This window comes from Prorops nasuta, unplaced genomic scaffold, assembly GCF_024137725.1.
Source record: "Prorops nasuta isolate Cenicafe-Biocafe unplaced genomic scaffold, Cenicafe_Pnas_1.2 PNAS00072, whole genome shotgun sequence".
In the NCBI taxonomy this organism is placed as follows: Eukaryota; Metazoa; Arthropoda; class Insecta; order Hymenoptera; family Bethylidae; genus Prorops; species Prorops nasuta.
In genome coordinates, this window is record NW_027116869.1 from 283,479 (window position 1) to 307,821 (window position 24,343).

Sequence of the window (24,343 nt, forward strand, 5' to 3'; positions counted from 1 at the left end):
AAAGTAACGGTACAGAACTGGCAGTACCATTTCTAAAGGCATAGCAGAAGCCTCTTAGCCTTCCTTACCCAAGCAATATCCGCGACGTTTCCATCCTAGTTGTATAATATTTCCTTAGCAACTTCCAATAATTTTCAATCCATGCAATAGACCTCTACTGTCGTATCTTCATAAATAAACGTCCATCTATTATTTCTTGTGATATCTATCTAAGACATTTTCAAATGATTTATTAGAATTCGTATTATAATTTGGTCATTTTTCTGAGCGTTGAAATCACCGAATGAATTCGTAACACGATTATAATTTGCATATACGGCACTGCGCGCTATACAAAATATACTAGCATTGAAATCCTTTACTGGTGCAAATTAAATAAAAGTCTGTTGTTTCCATCGCAGGAAATTGAATTGTAAAAAATTTGAAATTTAATGGACCATTTATTAAAGACACACACACACACACACACTACTAATAATGTACTGTTTTGTAACGTTAGAAATGCAACTACTGACCTACTTTATCGAAATCATTGCATCCATTTAAAGCCTGACGCATGAGAAGCTGCATCGTCAAAGCGTGAATGTTAAATGGCTTATATTTTCCATTGTATTCCATTCATAGATTTATAAATCGTAATATAGAATCATTTGTGCCGGTATTTTATCCATAAAGGTATCACTTTAACATATCGTTATTAAACCTTAACAATACAGAAATAGATTAAATTGCCACGCGTGATTATAAAAATGTAACAAGTATTCTCTAATAATATAACCGTTAATACGACAAGTTTGCAAGTTATTATAATAATTGTCTCCATCAAAAATAACCTCATTTATTTCAAAACAAAGATCTCGAGTATCGTATTTTAAAATAAAACTAAAAAATTAGCGTAGATGAAGATGAAATTTTATTTATAAAAGATTTGAATACATATATATGTTTGGTGAGGATACATGTATGCAGACAACGAGGAGAGAGAAAATCGATATTCGTTGGAAACTTGGAAATACTGGAAAGGATTTACAGAATTGGGCGGTAGGTCGCCATCTTGCGGTGAAACGGGGTACTCTGAAGCGTTATCATAGCTCCACCGCCGCCTCCACCCTTCTCACTCCCTCTCTCTCTCTCTCCCGGTCACGATATACTCCGTACATACTCACTACTATACTCATCGGCGATGGATCGAGCTGCGAGCTTAAAGCACATCGAAGATGGCGACGAGAGGGTAGGGCCTGCCAGACGCTCCCGAGGAAGCTGCTCTTTCATCCTCGACGATCTCATCCGTAATTTTCTTCCTACCTGGTAAGTCGGTCTCTAATTCCTCTCCCTGTCGAAAAACACCCTTTCTCCCCGTCTTTGCGCTCATCTAACCACAGATTTTGGCGGGAAATTTGCGTGTCCGGCGAAACGAACTCACCAAACTCGACAGTCATGTGTTCAGAGGCCGGGAAGTTCAATGCGCACAAACGGGTGACACACGACCCACACCACCAGAAACCAGAGCACACCGTTTTTGTACTTGACTCGTGCGCACGTGGGTGTGTGTGTGTGCGTAGATGTGTGCGAACGAGCAACAGTGAGAATACACCGAATACGAGCGCTTCGTTCCAACGCATACATACATACATCAATTCAGCTCCCGTTCGTGCGTCGTCTAAACGAACGTAAATTCGATGTGAAAGCCAATATTGTACGGGCTGGAGCGTGCGAGCGGTTTCCAATAATTTGGAATATCACTTTCCGTTTGAAACCTTCACCGCGTTTTTAAATTCAAGTCCAATCTTTTTCTAAGATATTTCAAATAATAAGCATTGTCTAAATTTTGCCTCGTTCCACTCGATTAAGCACAAAAATTTCCTTTTTACCTACTTTAAAATTACATACTGTCAGTTTTATTTGCAACTGCTTATGGTGTTATGTTTTTACCATTTAATTATATGTACGCAAAGTATAAGGAGCACTTTGCTCTTTTTCTCATTGCTCTTTCATAATAACAATCACTTTTTATTTGTGTCCCTACTGCGACAAAAATTAATCGACGGAAAGGAATATCGGGTCACGTGACGGAGACTCCTAATCACGCGATGCATATGCTTATAACGATCAATGCCTCTAAAATTATAGATTTTTATTCCTTCCCTTATCCATTCCAACAACAATGGAGCTCTCGAACCATCCATAACCAACTCTTGGCGCGTACGTCCCACTAATAATTCCCGTAAAAGCTTATACTTGCAAACAATCGTAAAGCGTAGATAGATAATGACAATAATTAACGTCTAACTGATCATTTATCACCTCAGGTCGATCTCTCGTTAAAATCACGGTACGTACCCACGGGAAGTGTGCGTACAGTACAAGTGGTGTAATCTGTGGTCGAATCTTTCTTGGGTAACAAATTAACCGCATTCGAACTGTCGTTTCTTCCAGATGGTGGTGGCGGGCCCTTCGCTTATTGCTAATCAAGAGAACCGTCTGCTAGAGGCTAAGCAAGCGCTATTAACAAAAACATCTGTCCAAAGGGATCGCTATAATTAATTCCTTTCTATTTCTACCTCTCCCCCCTCCATCCCTCCCTCTCTCTCTCTCTCTCTCTCTCTCTCTCTCTCTATCATGGTGCAGGAGGTATCAACATATACGTAATATAAGAACAATTAATAATCGATAAACGCGATCCCTTCATAATTCCCACGAATCGAGTGGTGTACGGTGACATGAATGGAGAACCGAAGAAAATTAAGCTGAAAGAGAAGTAAGGAAATCTTCGAGTCTAGTCAGGACGAACCAAAGTAAATCGCCTGGAGGCAAAGGTGAGATAAATGGATGAAACGGAGATAGGAGAGAGAAAGGGGGTGGGAGAGCGAAGCGTAAATAAAGAGGCCAGATAAGTGAGTTGAATCAGCGATTCCGGCGAGATTCGATTGCACCGATCATCCTTGAACCACCGTGATATCGTGCCAAAGCGAATCAAGAGCATTATAAAATGTCTGCATACCAAAGATAAGGATTAATTAAACAAGAGATTCTCGATACACGCTGATGTAACCAAGATAAAATGATAACGCTAGATTTCACCAAACCACCGCCCAATGTTAGATGGACGATCACGATCCACTTTTAAATCCCCCTGGATACGGATTGCTCATCGATTAGTCAGCATAGTTTTAAGGACCAAAGACTGTACACAGCTTCTGGAACGTTGGAGAGAAAATTGAAAGAAAGGAGAAAATATCTTTTGGCGCGCACTTTATCTTATCAAGCTGAGACAGAAGAGCTTAAAATTGAAAGGTGAAAAAGGCTTGTATCGGATCCGAATCGTTAGGCTGTAAGCCGTTCGAATCACCAACTGCGAGCAGTAACATCGATGCGCTTACATTTCTCGCCAGAGCTGCGGTCCGAGCGTACGTCGTGTCTCAGCTGCACCTTTCTTCGAACGACGAGGTCCACGGCTAGACTCTGAAGGAAACAATGCGCCAAGCCTGTGCTGGAGAAGTTGTAAAGCTGCAACGAGTACTGAAGGATCTCTTCTCGATAGGAGGTATAACGAAACGAAATTAGGGGTTTAATTGAATAAGGGTGATATCAGGGAAATAAGGAAGAAGCGAGCAAGGATCGATCGAAGATTGAGTGTAAGTGGATGTTGAGGAGGGCTGACGTTTTAGGCGAGAGGAGCAAAGTGGAGGGGAGTTGTACGTTGCATGGGGTTTGAAGAGAAGGGTGAGGAGACAGCAGGGGGTGGGTTGTAGGGTCGTTGGTGTGGAGTGGAAGGAGGGAGAGGGAGAGGGAGAGAGAGAGAGAGAGAGAGAACAGAAGCGATATCGACCAAGGATTGCGCTTGCGTGGAAAAAGGCGCGCAATCGCGTTCGAAGCAACTAAAACCGAACGCTGGCCTCTTGTACGGCCAGTCCGATCGTCGCGCCAACCTAGAGCGAGAATTCCTTGTCGTGTCGTTTCGTTTCCGGTTCGATCCTTCTCACCCTCGACGCGGTGATTCCAACGCCAGCACCAAACGCCTGTAACAACTTCCGGACACCCCTGTGAACGTTTCTTCGACGCTCTTTGCCCCATCGACGAATCAGCTCGAGTTATACCGGATGTACCAGCATAGCCTCGAGAGCTTCCGCGGAAAGGAGTGGGCCGACCTGATCCACCACCTACGCTTTCCCAACCTCGAAGCCTCACCCGTCCATTGGTACTACAATTGGAGCCACTGTACACTCGTGATAAGTGCAAAGTGGAATTGATTGGGTTGTGTCCACGCGTGACAAGGTCTTCGATAAAGTTCAAGGGGAACGTATCCAGATGGAAATGTTGTTCCTGGGTCGATGAGGTTGAGGTTGATGATATCCGGGGCCTCCGAGCCTTGAGTAGCTTGCGTTATAGGCAAGTGGGTGAGAAATTCGGGCCAGTGTAGGAAAAGTGGACGACATGTTTTGATACCCGGAGACGAGCGTCGAAGTCTCTCGAGGCTGCGAGGCTCAAAGAATAACCACCAATAGAGAATCACTCGGAGAATAGGACAGGAAGTTTTAATGTAGTAGGCGATAGCAAGGATCGCAATATGCAACAGACCGTGCCGAATAATCAAGTGTCGGGAACGGATCAGCAGGAGGAGGTTCAGCTGACGGAGCTGCTTCCGGTTCAGCCGTCCCGAATCAGAGAGAGCAATATTTTCCAAGATGTCGACGTGACGGATGCTCTCAAAGCTCTGAGAAGCTTCTCGGACGATCGCGCCGATGACGACAAGTTCGTTCTTACCTTTAACTTTGATGACAAAGTCGAAGAGACTCCGAAACAAATCGACAAAGACAAGCAGGAGGCGTCGAGTGGCCCGAAGAAGCGCCAGAAATTAAGAAAAACCAAGGACCACTCGAAAGCCCCCAGAAAGACCAGGCGTAATGGAAAGATTAAGAAGAATAAATCTTGCTTGTCGAACAAGAAAAGAGCAGAGATAATCCATCACAGGACAGTGACGAGAATAGGTTACGCGATAAAGCGCAATTTAACCACCGAGTATATAAACATGGGAAAAACCTTGAATCTGGAATTGGACAAGAACGATTGTTTCAAGGACGAGGTGTACGTCTTTCGTAGAGAACCCTTCGACCCAGCCGCGGTGCAGACCGAGACGGAAAAAACTGGCAGGATAAACAACAGCTCCCTGTTGAAGGAGATGCAAAACGGGGATGAGAATCCAAAGGACAAAAGCGATAATGACGAGGAATCGGATTCTTCGTCGAGGGACGATAGTTCGGAGAAAGGGACGGACCTACGGACGAAGATCGATACGATAATCCAAAGCTCGATACTGCTGCAGCAGGAAAACAATAACGTGGTTAGCGATAAAGGGAGGAGGAGGGAGGGGAGAGAGGAGGGGGAGGAGGATGAGGAGGAGGATGAAGAGGAAGACGCTCCTGGTTTGGCCCGTTTGACGGATGACTCGCGAGGAATGGACGAAAGTGGCAATTCCAAGGAAAATCAAAAGGAACAAGGGCCTAAGGATGCGTGCGAGAAAAAGTATTGTTGCATAGTGTGCGACGCGAGGTTCAAAGGTTCCGGTGGTTTGCGCAATCATTATAAAGTGATACACGGTGCGGGCCCCGTGTTCAAGTGCGACGATTGCGGCAAGGAGTTTCCACTGAAGGAACGCCTCAAGCTACACGTGCGTACCCACACTGGCTTCAAGCCCTACAAGTGCTCGGAATGCGACAAAAGCTTCGCGAGGGGTGGCCAACTGGCGCAACACCGTCGAACGCATAGTCAAATAAAACCCTACCGTTGTGCCTTATGCTCCGGGACGTTCACGTGCGCGGCCAACCTCGCTCTGCACGTGAAAAGGCACAATGGCCAAAAAGACCACAAATGCGAGATTTGTGGACGTGGATTCGTGCGTCGCGACGCTCTCAAGAAACATTTGGAGTGTCTGCACAGGGACGTAAAGTCCTTCCTTTGTGTAATCTGTAACAAAACCTTCAAAGGCCACTTGCCCCAACACATGAGGACCCATGCCAAAGATAGACCACATGGCTGCGCCACCTGTGGTCAGAGATTCGCCCAAAAGTCCCAGCTCACTGTCCATCAACGAACGCATTCTGGACTCAGACCCTTCAGGTGCCTCGTTTGTTGGCAAGCTTTCGCCCACTCCACCGCCCTGAAGCTTCACACGAGAAGACACACTGGCGAAAGACCATTCAAGTGTGCCGAGTGCAATGCTGGATTCACCCAACTGCCCCACTGGAAGAAACACATGAAGTGCATCCACGGCAGGAATGATCCTTATTGTTGCAAGAAATGCAACAACTTTTTCAGGATTAAAAGTGACTTGGAGAGTCACGAGAAGTCTTGTATCGTTGATGCCGAGCCTGATATCGATGATCCCAAAGCTGTAAATGAAATTGGCGACAAAGATAATTCTATAAACAAGTTTCGTGTCATGTCTGTGGAAAAAATGAGACTCCTGTTGGCAGTTCTTCTTAAAAGAATCAGCAAGCAGGAACGCCTGGACGAATTGGGATTCGGCAAGAGACTTATTGACGAGGTTCTTATCGACTCTCTGACCTCGGCTGGGAAGGACCCCGTCGTGAACGACGATTTAAACGAGCTCGAAGCATTAACGAAGAACCTTGAGATCTTCCTAGAGTGGACCGTACCCAAGGAACACTGGGAGAAATTCAAGAAGATGAAAAAATCAGCCGAAGATATTCTGGAAACCCTGACTGCCACGTAGATATCTCCTTAATCAATTTATTACCTATCATTAACAATTTACAGCGAAATTCTTCTGATTAACGTGCCTAAGGTCGATATATTAAGCAACGTACAGAGACTGGAACAAATCCAACTTTTTCCTCTAGTTAAATTTTCATTTTAGTAAAATTACGTTCCTTATAATTGTCCCATGAGAAGCAACTAACAGATTTCAAACAAGATACCTTTATCGACTGAATTTTTATTGATATTTCAAAGGTAATAGGTTGAACAACTTTTTTTAATCCATAGCTTTCATCTTATGTTTGTAATCAAAATTGACAAGTTTAAACAATCATAGATAGAATGTAAGACTAGTAGTAATCGTTTGTAGTAGAATTTTCATAATTTTCTCAGCCGATTGTGAGAATTCATGTGTGATATAAAACTATGATTCTACGGTGCCATATGTCATTGTAACTTGCCATATTCATTACCAGTGCAATCGAATGCAGAAATTCTTTAAATCCAATTTTATCAACTTTCTTTTGGAGAGCAACATGAAAATAAGTAAATAATATTGGAGGAAATAGGTAGAAAATCAATGTTCTCTCCATTATACAATTCAAGGAAGTGGTATATTTTAGATAACAGAAGAACAATGATAAGAGACTTGGCTTTCTAAGTCTTTTGCGTAACAAATTGTAGTCACTGTTAGACAACTACTTGCCATATTATATTCGTATATGTACACAAAAATAACTATTAAATATTTGCACCTATATTTACTTATTTATACCTAGCAGAACTTTATGCAGAATATCATTGCAAGTTTCAAATTTGCCATAATTTTTCTTTTTACTTTTATATAAGACAATAAGGGTGGAAATGTTTTTTATTGATAAGCAAATGATTTTTCGTTATGATTTTAATCGACTGTACAGATGTTTAACAATTTATAATTATTTGATATGGAATATTAATGTTCTTTTTCCTCTTACCAAAAGATGTTACAAGGCAGGGCATAATTTTAATAAACATAAGTAAATGTGAGCAGACAATAATGAAGAGGGGCTGCAAATTTAATATATTGATAAGAAAACAGAGAATTTTATATATACACGCATACATTAGTATTGTACGTTAATTATTAAGAATGATGAAAGATAGATTTGTTGAGTGAAACTTTCAAACTGCACGTTTTACTAATTTATAATTTGATGTTTCGTTATTCCAGAAGGTGCTAGCTTTTGTACAAATTGAAAATTATATATTTCTTTTTTGTTACATTTTTTGTATAATTTAGTTAATTGTTCGATTATCCAAAGATATTACCAAATGCCTTTTTCATAAGGTGGAAATAAAGTTGAGTCAGGAACGCTGCGCGCCGACTGGAAAAAAAAATGATCGCTTTGATTTACAAATTTATTCGTGAGATCAAAATCTACGCAAATCGAGGTCATAAAGTATCAAATGTAGATTAAGGCCGAAGGTGACAAAATTTACCATTCAAAAGAAACGTTTACTTTTCGATATCAAGATTCTTGCTTTTTCGTTCTTTTCTGTTGCGCTGCGCTATAGATAAAGTAACACACTAAGCATAAGTTTGTGAACCCCTAATACTTCTATCTAGTATTACCGACAAATTTGGATGTAAGTAGTTACGAGGGTTACCATTATTTCAGAGAAATATCGATTATTTATTTACTGATTTCCAATCTCTATTATGTAGAACCTAGTGAAAAAAATTAAAATGCTATTTATTGTTTTTCTTAGTGCCATACATGTTATGCTATTTAAATAAAGACAAAAATATAATTAAGTCTATTCATTATATTTCTTTATTACCTCTCAACTTTAGGAACAATATTTAATATTATAAATGTATAAAAAATATTAGTCTATATACAGGGTGTCCCACTTAATTCGCTCCAGACCTCGGATGTAGATATTTATTTATTATCACAGCTATAAAAATGCCCATTCGTTGCATAACATTTTTTTCTTATTTGAATAAAAAGTACTTTCAGAAAGTCATTACAAAAGAGATTAATATTTCTTATATTTACGAAGATGAATAAATTTTTAATGTTTACAATCTGGGACGATTTAAATGAAATATCCTATACATATATATGTATGTGTATATATATATATATATATATATATATGTATATATGAGCTTTATCTCACGCATATTATTCATTGCACCACTGTAATAAGTGATATTTAGAACTTATAATTTCTAATATATTCATAGGAAAAACTTATAACTTTTCGGATTTTAATACACACGCGAAAATATATACAGAATTTAATATAATGACTATTTTTTTTTATCACTTTCATATTGCCACTTCAAATAAAAATCTTTCTTTAAATTTAATATCAATCCTTCAACTTTCAAAATCTGAAAGAATTTTAATAGGTAAATAAAAATGTACAAATAAACAAGACTATACAAATATTTATAGTCTACTTACTGAGTTTTCATATTGAAATCCAATATCATTATCATTCAAAGAAACTCGTGATACTTTTCTTTTTATACCTAATATTTCAATGTTACCAAGTATAGCATCATCTTTGAATGTAGTTTTCTCTATATTTTTGCTTGTTAAAGTTTGATTTTTAGTAGTAAACTCAACCCAGATGTATTTCTTGTTTTCAATTGCATCTGCAAAATTAATAAATATCAAGAAACACTTTATTCTATTATTATAATCATATGCGGATTTACTTACCCAAACTGTCACCGTCATCCCAGTACATCTCACCATTTGCTTCCGAAAACTGATTTAATGCAACTATTAATTCAAAATCATTTTTTCTACTTTCCACAGTAGTAAGACCTGGCTTTTGAGCAGGAAGAATAAATCCACCACGAATTAACAGAGGAATGGTATCTAATGGAGCTTCAAAGGTAAAATTTTTACCAATCGAAAAGAACGAATTCCTTGTATAATAGTCGTACCATAATCCTCGTGGTATATAAGCTGAGACATCTAGTTTATCCTTTAATAAAGACAAAGGAATAATGAATAGTGTTACTGAAGCTATTAAACTAATCTTACAACTTTACCTCTTCTAAAACAGGAATAATCATAAACGAAGGACCCCATAAAAAGTGTGTGTCAACGTCGTACGTTTGTAAATCAAAAGGAAATCTATTAAAATAAAATTGTACTGATTAGTATAAATAACTAAAAAATGATTGCAATGAATAAAAATATATCGAACTTACTCAAAAAATAAAGGACGAGCTACTGTTTCTCCAAATTTATGAGCACGATAAAACAAGGTATATAAATAAGGTAATAAACGGTACCGAATATTTAAAGCTTTTTTTGAAGATAACACGACTAATTCTCCCATTGCCACCGGATCTTGTTCCTGTAAAAATAAATGTTAGCTATATATTAAATAATTGGTTTCTATTGAGTAATTTCAAATCAACCAATTAAAAACAAACAATTGTTGAATCTGAATTATGATTTCTCGAGAAAGGATAGAAAGCACCAAGCTGCATCCACCGATTGCAAAGTGAAACTGTGGTATTCCCATCAAATCCACAAATATCAGCACCGACCATTGGAATTTGAAAGAAGCTAAATGCCAAAACTTCAGGTATGCTCATTTTCAAATCGTGCCTAGAATGTGCATACATGAAACAATGAATATCCTCAAAATATTTCATTATTTGAGAATTTTAATCATACCAAGATGAATAAATGTCCCCTGTCCAATGGCCAGCATAAAATCCATGCCCTTCCCATGTTGATCTTGAAATAATGAATGGCCTCTTCTGCCTTATATGTGTTAGAGCACTAAAATATTATAATTATAAACATTTCTATGGAACATTATTAAATTTATATAACAATGATATAATTTGTTACATACTAATTTGTAGCAATGGCTTGGCTCATACCATACAGATTATGGAGATCATAATGTTTTCCTAAATTTAATTTAGCATTCATGCACAATGTTTTCAATGAAAGTAGATTGCCAACCACATTTGGCATATATGGAGGATAATCTAAGTTGTTCTGTGAGCATCCATTTTTATGGCCATTATAAAAATTAGATGGCTCATTCATATCCTAAGAAAATGAAAAATATTATACATACCACAGGATTAACATTAATCATAAATTTAAAAATGAAGTGATGCTTACAATCCAAGCACCATCAAATGCAAAGTTATCATGCATTTCTTTCATCATTCTACGATAGTACTCTGGTGTTTTAGGATTTGTAAAATCCGGCCAGACGGTTGAAATTAAATTCCATACTTTACCCACAAATGGATTACCAAATTCATCTGTCACAAATATCTTTTCTCGGATTCCTTCATCATATGGTAGATAGGTACTATTCTTTTCTCCATTTGAGATTCCTGCATCAATCAATGGAATGTAATGCATTCCTGCCTAAAAAAATATGCCTATCATTACAATAAGTTTCATTATTAAACTTCAAAGTATCTTCTGCATCCATTACACTATGAATATCTTCTATGAATTGTGGTAAGTCTTTGAATGTTTTTTTATTGTATGTAAAATCATTGTTTTTATCCATGTAGTCTAAATCATTCCATTGAGTATCCTAAAACAAAAAAAATATGAATTTCATGAAAGGACTACAAATACAAATACAAACACAATGTTTAATACTTACAAATGGTATTTGTGCATCTTTTGTCCTTTTCCACACTTCTTTCGTTTTCTCTAAACTTCCATATCCAAATCTTGATAAAACAAGTTTTTTTATCAAACATTAATTGATACTAAGCATATTACAGTAGTAATAAGTTACCTGCATAAATGAAAGCCAAGCGACCAGTAAGGAGGAAGAAAAGGTTTACCAACTATTTCTGAATATTGTTTTAAAACATCTGCTGGAGTTGGTCCCATGAAGAAGTAAATATCAAATATACCACCTATAGATCGAAAAGTTATGGCTGGTGATGGTTGCAGTATCACATCTGGTTACACATAAACCATTAAGAATAATTCATTATAATTACATAGTTATCACATATACATTATTTAGATAGAGCATACATACCCATTGCATTACTATTTAAAAATAAAACTCCATGACAATTTCCAGAATCTTCAATAATAAAATAAAATGGATGTGAGCCGTACAAATTTGCCTAAAAGAATGAAGTAATAAATTTTCAAGCAATAAAATAAGTGAATTAATATGAACTGAACCTATACATTTTCAGTTGGTGGTTGATCTTTATTAAATAAAGTAAAGGACTGCCAATGAGTATTTAATTTTAATTTTGTTCTGTGTTCACCAAGGCCATAAATATTGCTTGTAGGCAAAGTTGAGCTTATTTGCAGAAATTGATTAGCAAAAATGAAACCTCCAATTCCAATAGAGTTAAATCTAAATAAGAAATATAAATAAAAAATATAGGTTTAATAATTTTACTTAAATTTGATACTTACAAAGTCACATTAGTTGAAGTTCTACTGATGCTAAAACCAGGTAGAAAATAATCCACTTTAAAATTATACTGCTTCTGCTGCATTCTTTTTTTAGAGGGTTTAATCTTAGGTCTAATAGGCCAAGGTGGTTCATAACGTTTAATTTGTGGATCATAAATCTAAATAAAAATATCATTTTAATATCAATTGCATGAATTTACCTACATATTAATTGTTTACTTACTTTTACTCTCAATGTTGATTGGTCAATACCAAGAGCTTCCATCTTTACCAAAGGAATATCATTTTTATAAAACGAATGGCTCTTTTGTTTAAGAAACTGATAAATTTCATTTTCTTTCTCACTAACATTATAAACCTCATACATAGACCAGCCATTAGGATAATAACAATATGGAATATTTAAAGGAGTTTGATTATTTGATTTTTGCTTCTGTAGAGGCTTCCAACAACAACCTCTATCCTGACAACTTAATTCTGATGCTCCATTTTCAGGGTGACAATCAAATTTTAATACATCAGAAATCACATTGCACTGAAAATAATGATTTCATTAATATATACTTCTAAGGTTTAGCATAAATAATAAAAGCAGATAGTAACATTACCTTTACTTCTGTTTGCCTTATTTCTAATTCCTCATTAAACTTTTTTAATAGTTGAGTACTCGTATTAACAATTTCAGAATAGGATTTGCTTAGATCATTTTCATAATCTGATCTTAAACATTCATAAAATGTAATGAATAAAAGTAGAGTACCAATGAAAAACAGTGCATAATAATAATCAATTTTTAAATATTCCTGTAATGCTAGCTGTTGCTCTTTTTGCTTAAATAATTTCTGGGATAGTTCTTTGTTTCTTTTATCTTTTAAATGCATCTTAATTCTTTTTTGTAATAAACAGTCAACTGAAAATCACATAACCACATAATTGAACTTTTCAAGTTTTTATACCAATTAAAAAACTTTAACTTACTATAAAAGTTATAATAATAAATAAATTTACTAATATTTTGTTTTCTGTACATCTAAACATAAATATGTAAAATTCTATAATTATCATGTTACTTACCACATTTTTATAACCTTAATATAATATATCCCAACCATTAAATTTAAGACCACCAAATGTGTTGATTAATTTTCTCATTAATTTTTAAATTTATAATATTACATAAAAATACGTAAAAGAATAGTAATCAAATTCAGTTTCTTTCTGTCACGATTGACGCAGATCTAAATTAACATTCATTTGCTTAGCACTGCCTGACGCCTGTTGTTCGTTCCATTCCCTCTCAAAGCCTTATCAGTTAAAATGAGTAATATAATATTTCTCATTGATAATTTATTATGAATACCCTTTTGTCTACTCCAGACTGATAATAATTACTTTAAAAGAAGAGAAAATTAACTGGTATAATTTTAAAAAATTATTTAAGCTCGAAAATATTTCTGTTTTATACCGGGGAATTATATTCATTTAAATTATAGTTTACAATCATAAGCTATGTATTATATTTATACATAAAAATAGCCGATATCGATCACAACTGTCTCAATCCCTCAGCAATAACATTATCAATATTATCATACATATGCAAAAACATGCAATTTGCATTAATCGATTGGAAAAGACTTTACATTTGTTTAATGAAAATAGTTTGAAATAAACTGTATTCCACACCATCTTGCGAATAAATTTGTAAGCACAGTTTTTTTAAAATGCATGGTATTCTTGCCTAGATGGTATACATATAAGTAATCCATGGTAACCCATATCATTTAGCTTTTGGACAATTATCATACGTATTTTATTTATAACTTCGTATATTAATTGGTTATTTGAAGAGGTGTCAGTAGTATGTGTATACGTGATCGAACAAAATCAACTTAAGCGCCCTGTGTCCATGCTCTGTTTGCGTAAAATTATAGAATTTAATTAATCAAAGTGTTCTAGTAAATTATGAGATGTATAAAAACCATATGAATATTTGTCCAATCAAAACCATTTTAGCTTAAGAGATTGTAAATTAAATAAGTTAACTTATACCAATTTTTCGCATTTTGATTTATAACTTTTTAAATAAAATTTTTAGATATTTTTTTGAGTAATATAAAAAATAAAAAACATATTTTTCAGTCAACAGAAGTCGAGATATAATTATTTACCCTTCTTTCATCCCACCGTCGTTCATATTAATGAAAAAAAGTAGTCAAAAGCAAATTTTACTTATATATCCCCCCTAAGCTCATACCCTAAGACTTCAAATTTTGCGAAATTTATTTTCTTAAGTAGACCGTCGTTAAACAAAAAATAAAGAAACCTAAACTTAAGTATTTTTATACATATATATTTGAGCATTTTAACCTTAATTTGACTGGAGTAGCCTACAACTAGAAATCAAAATGAGCGGCAACATACACATTAATAAGAAGGTCTGCGTTGATGGCATTTATTTGCGTGTTTGCCGTGTATGTAATGCCCTTTACTCGTGTTTTGGCTGGTGTCGTCTGCTGTACTGCAGCAGCTACCTGCTACACTACCTTTTCAGGTACAGTATTCGCAGTAGGAAGTGACATAAAAAGTTATAAAAACATTGAAGTTTTCAAATGTTGAATATCTGCGACTAAAGCGGTTCTCATTGGCTGCAGTACCCGCAGTAGGAAATGACATCAAAATCATTACGTCATAAAAACTTCACAGTACCGTAAAAGCGCACTGCAATGTATAAGTCTATAAACGAACGTTATACCTGTTATACCAGGGGTAGGACACTCAGCTACCCCCACCCTTTCTTATCTGTCCCTCAGAGCTCGAAGGCAATCTTTAGCCAACCTAAGAATTTAACTAATATTAAGGCTGATAATTGGCAGCACTTCATAGGTGGCGTGATAGTATATCTTTAAAATTGGTTACAGAGTAAAGTGCGTTTTGCTTACTATAGTTTGTTCGATTTATAGCAGATGGCGCAAGCATACAGATTTTGATGGCTCTAAATGTTTTAATCGTTCTACTGGACCGACAGCATACTGCCTGATTTGCTGATGTTTACATCAGATTAAGTTTACCTTAGAAATTTGAAAATTTGTGGAAGTGTACGAAATTGGCGGGAAATCTGTGTAACGACTACAGTTTGTTCCAGTTAAGTTATATTCTGTGAAGAAGTTATTTATTGCCATCACCAGTTTTCGTTCAGCAGCCAGGAGGAATATTAAAAATATTCAATTGATTGGTAAAAGAAGGTCAGAAATTTTATATTCTTTCTATTTAAATATTGGTTAAGTCAGAATTTTTATTCGAATGCAGTAACATTTATTTTTATCTTATATATTGTTCATACATTTGCACAAAGTAATGTATTATATTGGAGTCCAACTTTTACAGAATTTTTACTAATATATATCTGATATTTTTAAAAAGTAAATTAAATTGGTAAAAGTATCATATTAGCATTTTAAACTTGTCAAATCTTTTTGGTGAAACATGCGTATTCTCCCAATGACATAATATAGTGGCCAGAACTTGTGGTGCCAAAGGCATTCTTATTACGAAAGGATATTTCATACCCATTGCAATTACCCACATATAGTGAACTTGTGGAATAACTCAGAATTTTTATTCGAATGAAGTAACATTTATTTTTATCTTATACATTGTTCATACATTTGCACAAAGTAATGTATTATATTGGAGTCCAACTTTTACAGAATTTTTACTAATATATATCTGATATTTTTAAAAAGTAAATTAAATTGGTAAAAGTATCATATTAGCATTTTAAACTTGTCAAATCTTTTTGGTGAAACATGCGTATTCTCCCAATGACATAATATAGTGGCCAGAACTTGTGGTGCCAAAGGCATTCTTATTACGAAAGGATATTTCATACCCATTGCAATTACCCACATATAGTGAACTTGTGGAATAACTCAGAATTTTTATTCGAATGAAGTAACATTTATTTTTATCTTATACATTGTTCATACATTTGCACAAAGTAATGTATTATATTGGAGTCCAACTTTTACAGAATTTTTACTAATATATATCTGATATTTTTAAAAAGTAAATTAAATTGGTAAAAGTATCATATTAGCATTTTAAACTTGTCAAATCTTTTTGGTGAAACATGCGTATTCTCCCAATGACATAATATAGTGGCCAGAACTTGTGGTGCCAAAGGCATTCTTATTACGAAAGGATATTTCATACCCATTGCAATTACCCACATATAGTGAACTTGTGGAATAACTCAGAATTTTTATTCGAATGAAGTAACATTTATTTTTATCTTATACATTGTTCATACATTTGCACAAAGTAATGTATTATATTGGAGTCCAACTTTTACAGAATTTTTACTAATATATATCTGATATTTTTAAAAAGTAAATTAAATTGGTAAAAGTATCATATTAGCATTTTAAACTTGTCAAATCTTTTTGGTGAAACATGCGTATTCTCCCAATGACATAATATAGTGGCCAGAACTTGTGGTGCCAAAGGCATTCTTATTACGAAAGGATATTTCATACCCATTGCAATTACCCACATATAGTGAACTTGTGGAATAACTCAGAATTTTTATTCGAATGAAGTAACATTTATTTTTATCTTATACATTGTTCATACATTTGCACAAAGTAATGTATTATATTGGAGTCCAACTTTTACAGAATTTTTACTAATATATATCTGATATTTTTAAAAAGTAAATTAAATTGGTAAAAGTATCATATTAGCATTTTAAACTTGTCAAATCTTTTTGGTGAAACATGCGTATTCTCCCAATGACATAATATAGTGGCCAGAACTTGTGGTGCCAAAGGCATTCTTATTACGAAAGGATATTTCATACCCATTGCAATTACCCACATATAGTGAACTTGTGGAATAACTCAGAATTTTTATTCGAATGAAGTAACATTTATTTTTATCTTATACATTGTTCATACATTTGCACAAAGTAATGTATTATATTGGAGTCCAACTTTTACAGAATTTTTACTAATATATATCTGATATTTTTAAAAAGTAAATTAAATTGGTAAAAGTATCATATTAGCATTTTAAACTTGTCAAATCTTTTTGGTGAAACATGCGTATTCTCCCAATGACATAATATAGTGGCCAGAACTTGTGGTGCCAAAGGCATTCTTATTACGAAAGGATATTTCATACCCATTGCAATTACCCACATATAGTGAACTTGTGGAATAACTCAGAATTTTTATTCGAATGAAGTAACATTTATTTTTATCTTATACATTGTTCATACATTTGCACAAAGTAATGTATTATATTGGAGTCCAACTTTTACAGAATTTTTACTAATATATATCTGATATTTTTAAAAAGTAAATTAAATTGGTAAAAGTATCATATTAGCATTTTAAACTTGTCAAATCTTTTTGGTGAAACATGCGTATTCTCCCAATGACATAATATAGTGGCCAGAACTTGTGGTGCCAAAGGCATTCTTATTACGAAAGGACATTTCATACCCATTGCAATTACCCACATATAGTGAACTTGTGGAATAACTCAGAATTTTTATTCGAATGAAGTAACATTTATTTTTATCTTATACATTGTTCATACATTTGCACAAAGTAATGTATTATATTGGAGTCCAACTTTTACAGAATTTTTACTAATATATATCTGATATTTTTAAAAAGTAAATTAAATTGGTAAAAGTATCATATTAGCATTTTAAACTTGTCAAATCTTTTTGGTGAAACATGCGTATTCTCCCAATGACATAATATAGTGGCCAGAACTTGTGGTGCCAAAGGCATTCTTATTACGAAAGGATATTTCATACCCATTGCAATTACCCACATATAGTGAACTTGTGGAATAACTCAGAATTTTTATTCGAATGAAGTAACATTTATTTTTATCTTATACATTGTTCATACATTTGCACAAAGTAATGTATTATATTGGAGTCCAACTTTTACAGAATTTTTACTAATATATATCTGATATTTTTAAAAAGTAAATTAAATTGGTAAAAGTATCATATTAGCATTTTAAACTTGTCAAATCTTTTTGGTGAAACATGCGTATTCTCCCAATGACATAATATAGTGGCCAGAACTTGTGGTGCCAAAGGCATTCTTATTACGAAAGGACATTTCATACCCATTGCAATTACCCACATATAGTGAACTTGTGGAATAACTCAGAATTTTTATTCGAATGAAGTAACATTTATTTTTATCTTATACATTGTTCATACATTTGCACAAAGTAATGTATTATATTGGAGTCCAACTTTTACAGAATTTTTACTAATATATATCTGATATTTTTAAAAAGTAAATTAAATTGGTAAAAGTATCATATTAGCATTTTCAACTTGTCAAATCTTTTTGGTGAAACATGCGTATTCTCCCAATGACATAATACAGTTGACAGAACTTGTGGTGCCAAAGGCATTCTTATTACGAAAGGACATTTCATACCCATTGCAATTACCCACATATAGTGAACTTGTGGAATAACTCAGAATTTTTATTCGAATGCAGTAACATATTTTATCTTATACATTGTTCATATATTTACTGAAAGAGCTATTTTATATTCTGGACAAACTTGTAAAAATATTTTGGTAGTATAGTATAGCTGATATCCTTGTAGTGCAAATTAAGTTGGTAAAACTTTTCATTTTAACTGGTTAAACTTATCAGATTTATTTGGTTTATTTTGGTGATATATCCCATTAATAATACCTCTACAGCACACTTGACTAAAAGTTCTCTTATAATCTTATTTTAGTCATCCAATTGACTAAATTATGTTTAAAAGATATCTTTAAGTCATTTGGTCCTGTATGGGTATAGAGGGAACAGAACTTGTAGTATGAAATGAGTTTTTAGTATATGTTAGAAATAGTTTTTTTAAAACAAGTGTCCACAAAATTCTAATTACATCCTCGTTATTCGGTACTGGAATTAAAATTGCAAATTGCTTGTCATTTTCTCTGTTCACGTGTTTATCCGATTGAAAATTCATTACATATCTATCAGTAAAAACAAAAACCTTTGAAACTCATCATCCCTACAGGCTTTTGCTGAGAATAATATATTTATTATCAAGAGCCAATGAGACTATTAAAATTAATAAGATGCTATGATACATGAAATTTTCTGTGGATGGAATTGCTTCATTCATTTTATTATGAATCGCCTTAATATGTAATAAACATGCGTCATAAAGTGTTTACAAATTGGTTTTTATTAATTTTTTCAATACTATTAGGCTACACTTCTAGAATAATTTCAGAATTATTAAATACAGGATTTTTCAACTGAACAGGCTAACACAGGAAAGGATTCTTATCATTTATCAACCAATTACTTCAGAAATTTGGACAGCATGACTCGATCAGTGTGCTGTATTACATTATGCGGTCATAAGCAGGGAAAAGAGAATTGCACTTTCTTCCGTTTTCCACGTGATCTTCAAAGGTTAGGGGATTAATATATATATATATATATAGCATGACCTAAAATTATGTAGAAAAAATTATCCAGCTTTTCAAAGCGTATAATTCCTAATGGCGGATATTGGCGCACGATTCATTAATGATAGACAGAGAAATGCATAACTAACTTGTTCTTCCCTCTATCATTCCTACTTCCACACGCAATGAAATATTTTCAATTGCTATTCTAACAATTGATGGACTCAGAGTGAAAAGGAATTAGGGTACTCTTTTTTCTAGCCTTTTTTTGAATTTCAAACATATACACACAGTAGTAGGTTTATTTTTACCTTTGTTGAATATAACACAGTTAATATTTGAAGGTTTCTGTATGTACATGTGAATAAGAGAGAGGGAGGGAAAGAAAGAGAGAGAAATAATTGCACACTATCTTTCTCTTACTCTAATTTCACCGATTATTACATTGATAAAAACATGTTGCTTATTCCGCGAAGCTGTATTAGTGAAGAAGAAACGTAACGAGCCGCTTGTTCACTTCTTTATGTATCATCAATCAATGATACGCCTATTGATTTTCATCGCGACTCTTTCGCTTTCGGACACTAGATCACTTTATTTGACAGTCCCTGTGTACAGAGGGGAAGCCATAATATAGGTTTTTGTGAAAAAATCTGTTCAATGATTCCATCAATTGAAAACGTTATCTCTATGTTCACAGTTCTAAATGTGTCCCTTTAATGTGACTTTCTTTTTATTTTTTGCCATTAATTATTTGAATTATAGAAAGATCTAAATGTAGTTATTCCTTTTTTTTCCTTTTTAAATGGACATCGCTAGCCTATATCACACATTCCTGTACCATATCTCAAGACCTTTCGTAAACCCTTCTATTATTTTTTAATTGCATTCAGTAGTTTACTATATATTTCAAATTGAAATTGCATGCAGCTGTAGCTTTGAGCGACATAGCATGCCTGCTCGTTACGCATATACACTCTGGGAAATTGAATCGTTCCGAAATGTCAAACGAAATTAAATAGGCCTAAGTTAGCTGATGGACAAGATTTTTCCTCGTTGCATAGCTTACCTGCTATACCACCGAATCCCAAGCAATAAACAGAGGGCAATAAACCGACCGAAAATGACTAACCCTTATATACCTACACTCGAATGATCAATCAAAAATTCTAATTTTAATATTATTAATTAAACATTTTTAAAACTGTTATCAATACATTGCTTTTATTTTTAAGATGAGAATGAGCCTAAACACGAGGCTAATTGGACGATTATTTCTGTATTAGATTTATCTTGCAGTTCTCGAATTAATTAAATCTAATAAAACTTTTTTTTTGAGAAATTTAGATAGGACTTTAAAGTATTTACGCATATCTTTTAATTACATATATATTTAAATGAAATAAATGTTTATCCATTATTTAATAATATTTTTGTACATAATTTATATTTCGCCCTTTCTTGAAGGTTGAAAAATTCCTATTTTCATTGACATCGTATTAACTCCGATAATTGTTAGTCGATCCTTTCTGCTATTTTGTTTTATATATATTTTAATTTACTAAGTAACACAAATACAAAATAAAACAGAGTTTCATTAGAATTTAATAAAATATGAATTATATATATATATATATATAGGATACACCTAATACAGAAATAATCGTACGATTAGCCTCGTGTTTGGGCTCATTCTCATCTTAAAAATAAAAGCAATGTTTTGATACCAGTTTTAAGAATGTTTAATTAATAATATTAAAATTAGAATTTTTGATTGATCATTCGAGTGCAGGTATATAAGGGTTAGTCATTTTCGGTCGGTTTATTGCCCTCTGTTTATTGCTTGGGACTCAGTGGTGTAGCAGGTAAGCTGTGCAACGAGGAAAAATCTTGTCCACCAGCTAACTTAGGCCTATTTAATTTCGTTTGACATTTCGGAACGATTCAATTTCCCAGAGTGTACGTGCATATTATAGACCTATATACGTACAATTTTAAATTAATAGGTCACATAAAGTTCTGAAAGAAATTTGAAAAAATAATAATGCGGTTTTAATAATATTTAGAAATAAGAATACGCAATGAAATAGAAAAGTCTGTTCCTCCAGGGCTGAGAGAGATAGTGGTTAAAGCATGAAAAGAGACTAACTTCAAGCAGCACATGCAGAGTTCACAGAATAGAGTTAACTAAGATTTTAGTATATATAGTTTTTTTAGAAATTTTAATCAATGACACTATAATATTAGTCACTTTGTCAATATTTAATTGTTTTCTGCATGCAATATTAGTGTTTGTACTTTAAAAAAATTCATTATGATTACTAAATTTTTAAAAACAGATGCAAAAGATGGATACAAATTGTTGGCAATGAAGACCTAATTTGCTTACCCATCAGTTTCCTTTCAAGAAGCCGCTTTGTTTGCAGCTGTCACTTTAATGTTACTGATTATAAATGTACGCAAGCTGGAAAACGACTTGTGAGCACAGCATATCCGATTGTACACGGGGCACAATCTTTAAGTGACGAACAAGTAGCAGAGTTCATAACAATTAATTCAAATGTTGTTAATGAAGGTAACTAGATAATTTTGAAAACGTTAATAATGTAAACTCATTAGGGTAAACAAGAAGTATGATAGTCGCGAATGTAACATTAATATTCAATTGGTTTACTGACGTAATTAAATCTGCTGAATCATACAATTTTTTTATCGCTTTGTACATCAAATGTTAAATAAATTTATCGTAATAGCTCATTTCGGATGAACAGAAAATTAAATTGACTGTACAAACTTATGTCAAATAACTGAACGCGAACATTAATAATACAATTTTGTCCTGTCTTTGCCTTCTCTTAATCTTTACGTTATTTCTATTTAACTATTTCAAGTAAACAATTTCTTTGCGCATTCTTAAAGCTGCTGAGATACCACTTGTAAATACACCTGTAAATACTGACGAAGCTCCTTTGTGTGCAAGTCGAATTTTGCATAATGAACCTTCCACATCATTCATAAATTATAATTTGAATGACAATCACGAGCCGGTTATTACATATCCTGAGGTAATTAACAAATGGTTTTTTATATCACTGTGTACCTTTGCATCGGAGGTATACATGCATGCGTATTATATTTTTATTTATTCTCATACACATACAGCACTTACAAACTAATCGTTTTTAACGCTTCATTTTTCCAAGGGATGTAGTCTTTTAAAACAAAATACTGAAAACTACAAATTACTTTTTATAATAAAGAAAAATCAACATTACAAATTCTAAAGGTACAAATATTCTATAGACACGGCTGAAAGAGCCGTGGCTTTTCTCGACAATATAATTTGGAAAAACATACATTAAGCCATCTTAAAACCTAGCAATTATTAAAATTAAAATTTTAAATCGACGCTTATTATCTTTCTTTTACAATGCGTTGGTTTCAAAATAGTCCTAACGTCATTTTCTTCAGTATCAGCCAAAATTCCTGTCATAAAACACTCCGAATTGCTTAATCTATCTTTACTTTCTTGTTCGCTGTTTGTACACTCCATAAAAATCGCCCAAAGTCCAATCTGTATAGATTAACCGACCTGTTAGCTTATAACCATCCTGGTGACTTGCTATAAGCCCCTGCCAAACAAAGCCACTCGCCCGATTTCAGTTTGTCTATTGAAAAAAAATTTCGCGTAATTTTTATACAAATTTTCAAAATTTGTTCTCCAAATCCCCGATTAACCTGTCCTGATCACTTATATAATAGTAATTGTTTCCTTGTCAGCACACGACACTCGCTTCCGTCACTCTTACAATCTTTCCTTCTTGGCGCTTTCTAAATTAATCTCCACGTTAGCGCTCATAGTCGAATGATTCATAAATTATGGTGCCAAATTTCGACCTTAACGCGAGAGGCTTCTATAGTAACTGTCATGTGATACATAGTAAAGATATCATTTAGTCATGTGGATGCTGTATGGGTTTTCACTAATATGTAAATATGAACGCAGGCGTTAATTTTTAATCTTATATAATAAAAAGGAAGTGATACTTCATAATATAATCTCCATTTATTTCAATAATGCAAATGCGTCACATACTATTAATTTTAACTCGACCTTCTCGAGACATATACATTTATGAAATTATTAATAACCGTATTCTGCAGAAAGTTGAGAGTAATATGATTGAAAATACGAATACCAAGAGAAAGAGGCGACCTTCAAGTATGTGAATTATATTTCGCTTTATTTGTTTGGTATTATTTAAGAAGAATTCTGCTGTTATTAATAATAATTACTTTCAATTTATATAGATTCAACTGAACGATTGACAATAAAAAAGGTGGCACAAGACGCGGGCATTTCGTTAGATACGCCACCCTCTCCGAAAACTAAAATACTGCTAACGAAATTACGAAATTCGTATAATGATTTTTGTGTAATGCAACAAAAGTATTTTGACAAAATGAAGGAATGCGAAGAATTGAAAAAGAAATTGCAAGACCAACCTTCCTATGGTAATATAAATTCTAAAGCTCTTCGAGAAATAGTGTCAATGAACATTCATAACCAAAATCGAAACATTCATGGACGTCGTTACGGAGAAGGCGAGAAAATGCTAGCTGTTGATATTCAGCGTCGTAGTAATAAGTGCTACACATTTTTAGGTAATACCATGATATTGCCCGATAGAAAGACCATTTCTCG

The 24,343-nt window shown here is 33.8% G+C and overlaps 2 protein-coding genes across 2 annotated transcripts; one reads left to right on the forward strand and one right to left on the reverse strand.

Moving 5' to 3' along the window:
- The first annotated feature begins 1,053 nt into the window (after positions 1-1,053).
- Positions 1,054-8,510, forward strand: LOC136784785 (zinc finger protein 37-like). Its single transcript, XM_066745681.1, has 2 exons — positions 1,054-1,308; positions 2,437-8,510. Exon 2 carries the CDS (start codon positions 4,568-4,570, stop codon positions 6,731-6,733), a length of 2,166 nt encoding a protein of 721 aa, XP_066601778.1. The 5' UTR covers positions 1,054-1,308; positions 2,437-4,567; the 3' UTR covers positions 6,734-8,510.
- Positions 8,511-8,516: 6 nt separating this feature from the next.
- On the reverse strand, positions 8,517-13,784 carry LOC136784784 (lysosomal alpha-glucosidase-like). Its single transcript, XM_066745679.1, has 19 exons — positions 13,627-13,784; positions 13,236-13,552; positions 12,770-13,071; positions 12,385-12,696; positions 12,162-12,319; positions 11,925-12,099; positions 11,767-11,857; positions 11,515-11,683; positions 11,377-11,446; positions 11,200-11,304; positions 10,875-11,129; positions 10,597-10,799; positions 10,413-10,520; positions 10,166-10,343; positions 9,938-10,086; positions 9,776-9,860; positions 9,438-9,708; positions 9,177-9,370; positions 8,517-9,103 (listed from the first exon to the last, which is right to left on the reverse strand). The coding sequence occupies exons 3-19, from the start codon at positions 13,040-13,042 to the stop codon at positions 9,020-9,022; spliced, it is 2,880 nt and encodes a 959-aa protein (XP_066601776.1). The 5' UTR covers positions 13,043-13,071; positions 13,236-13,552; positions 13,627-13,784; the 3' UTR covers positions 8,517-9,019.
- Between the last annotated feature and the right edge of the window lie 10,559 nt (positions 13,785-24,343).

What these genes read in the sequence shown, in the direction of transcription:
- LOC136784785 (XM_066745681.1), top strand. Translation starts at nt 4,568, where the DNA reads ATGCAACAGACCGTGCCGAATAATCAAGTGTCGGGAACGGATCAGCAG.
- LOC136784784 (XM_066745679.1), bottom strand. Translation starts at nt 13,042, where the DNA reads ATGCATTTAAAAGATAAAAGAAACAAAGAACTATCCCAGAAATTATTT. An exon ending in TTTAAATAGTAATGCAATGG is followed by an intron (nt 11,684 to 11,766) that starts GTATGTATGCTC and finishes ATGTGTAACCAG; the next exon opens with ATGTGATACTGCAACCATCA. An exon ending in CATTTGATGGTGCTTGGATT is followed by an intron (nt 10,800 to 10,874) that starts GTAAGCATCACT and finishes TCATTTTCTTAG; the next exon opens with GATATGAATGAGCCATCTAA.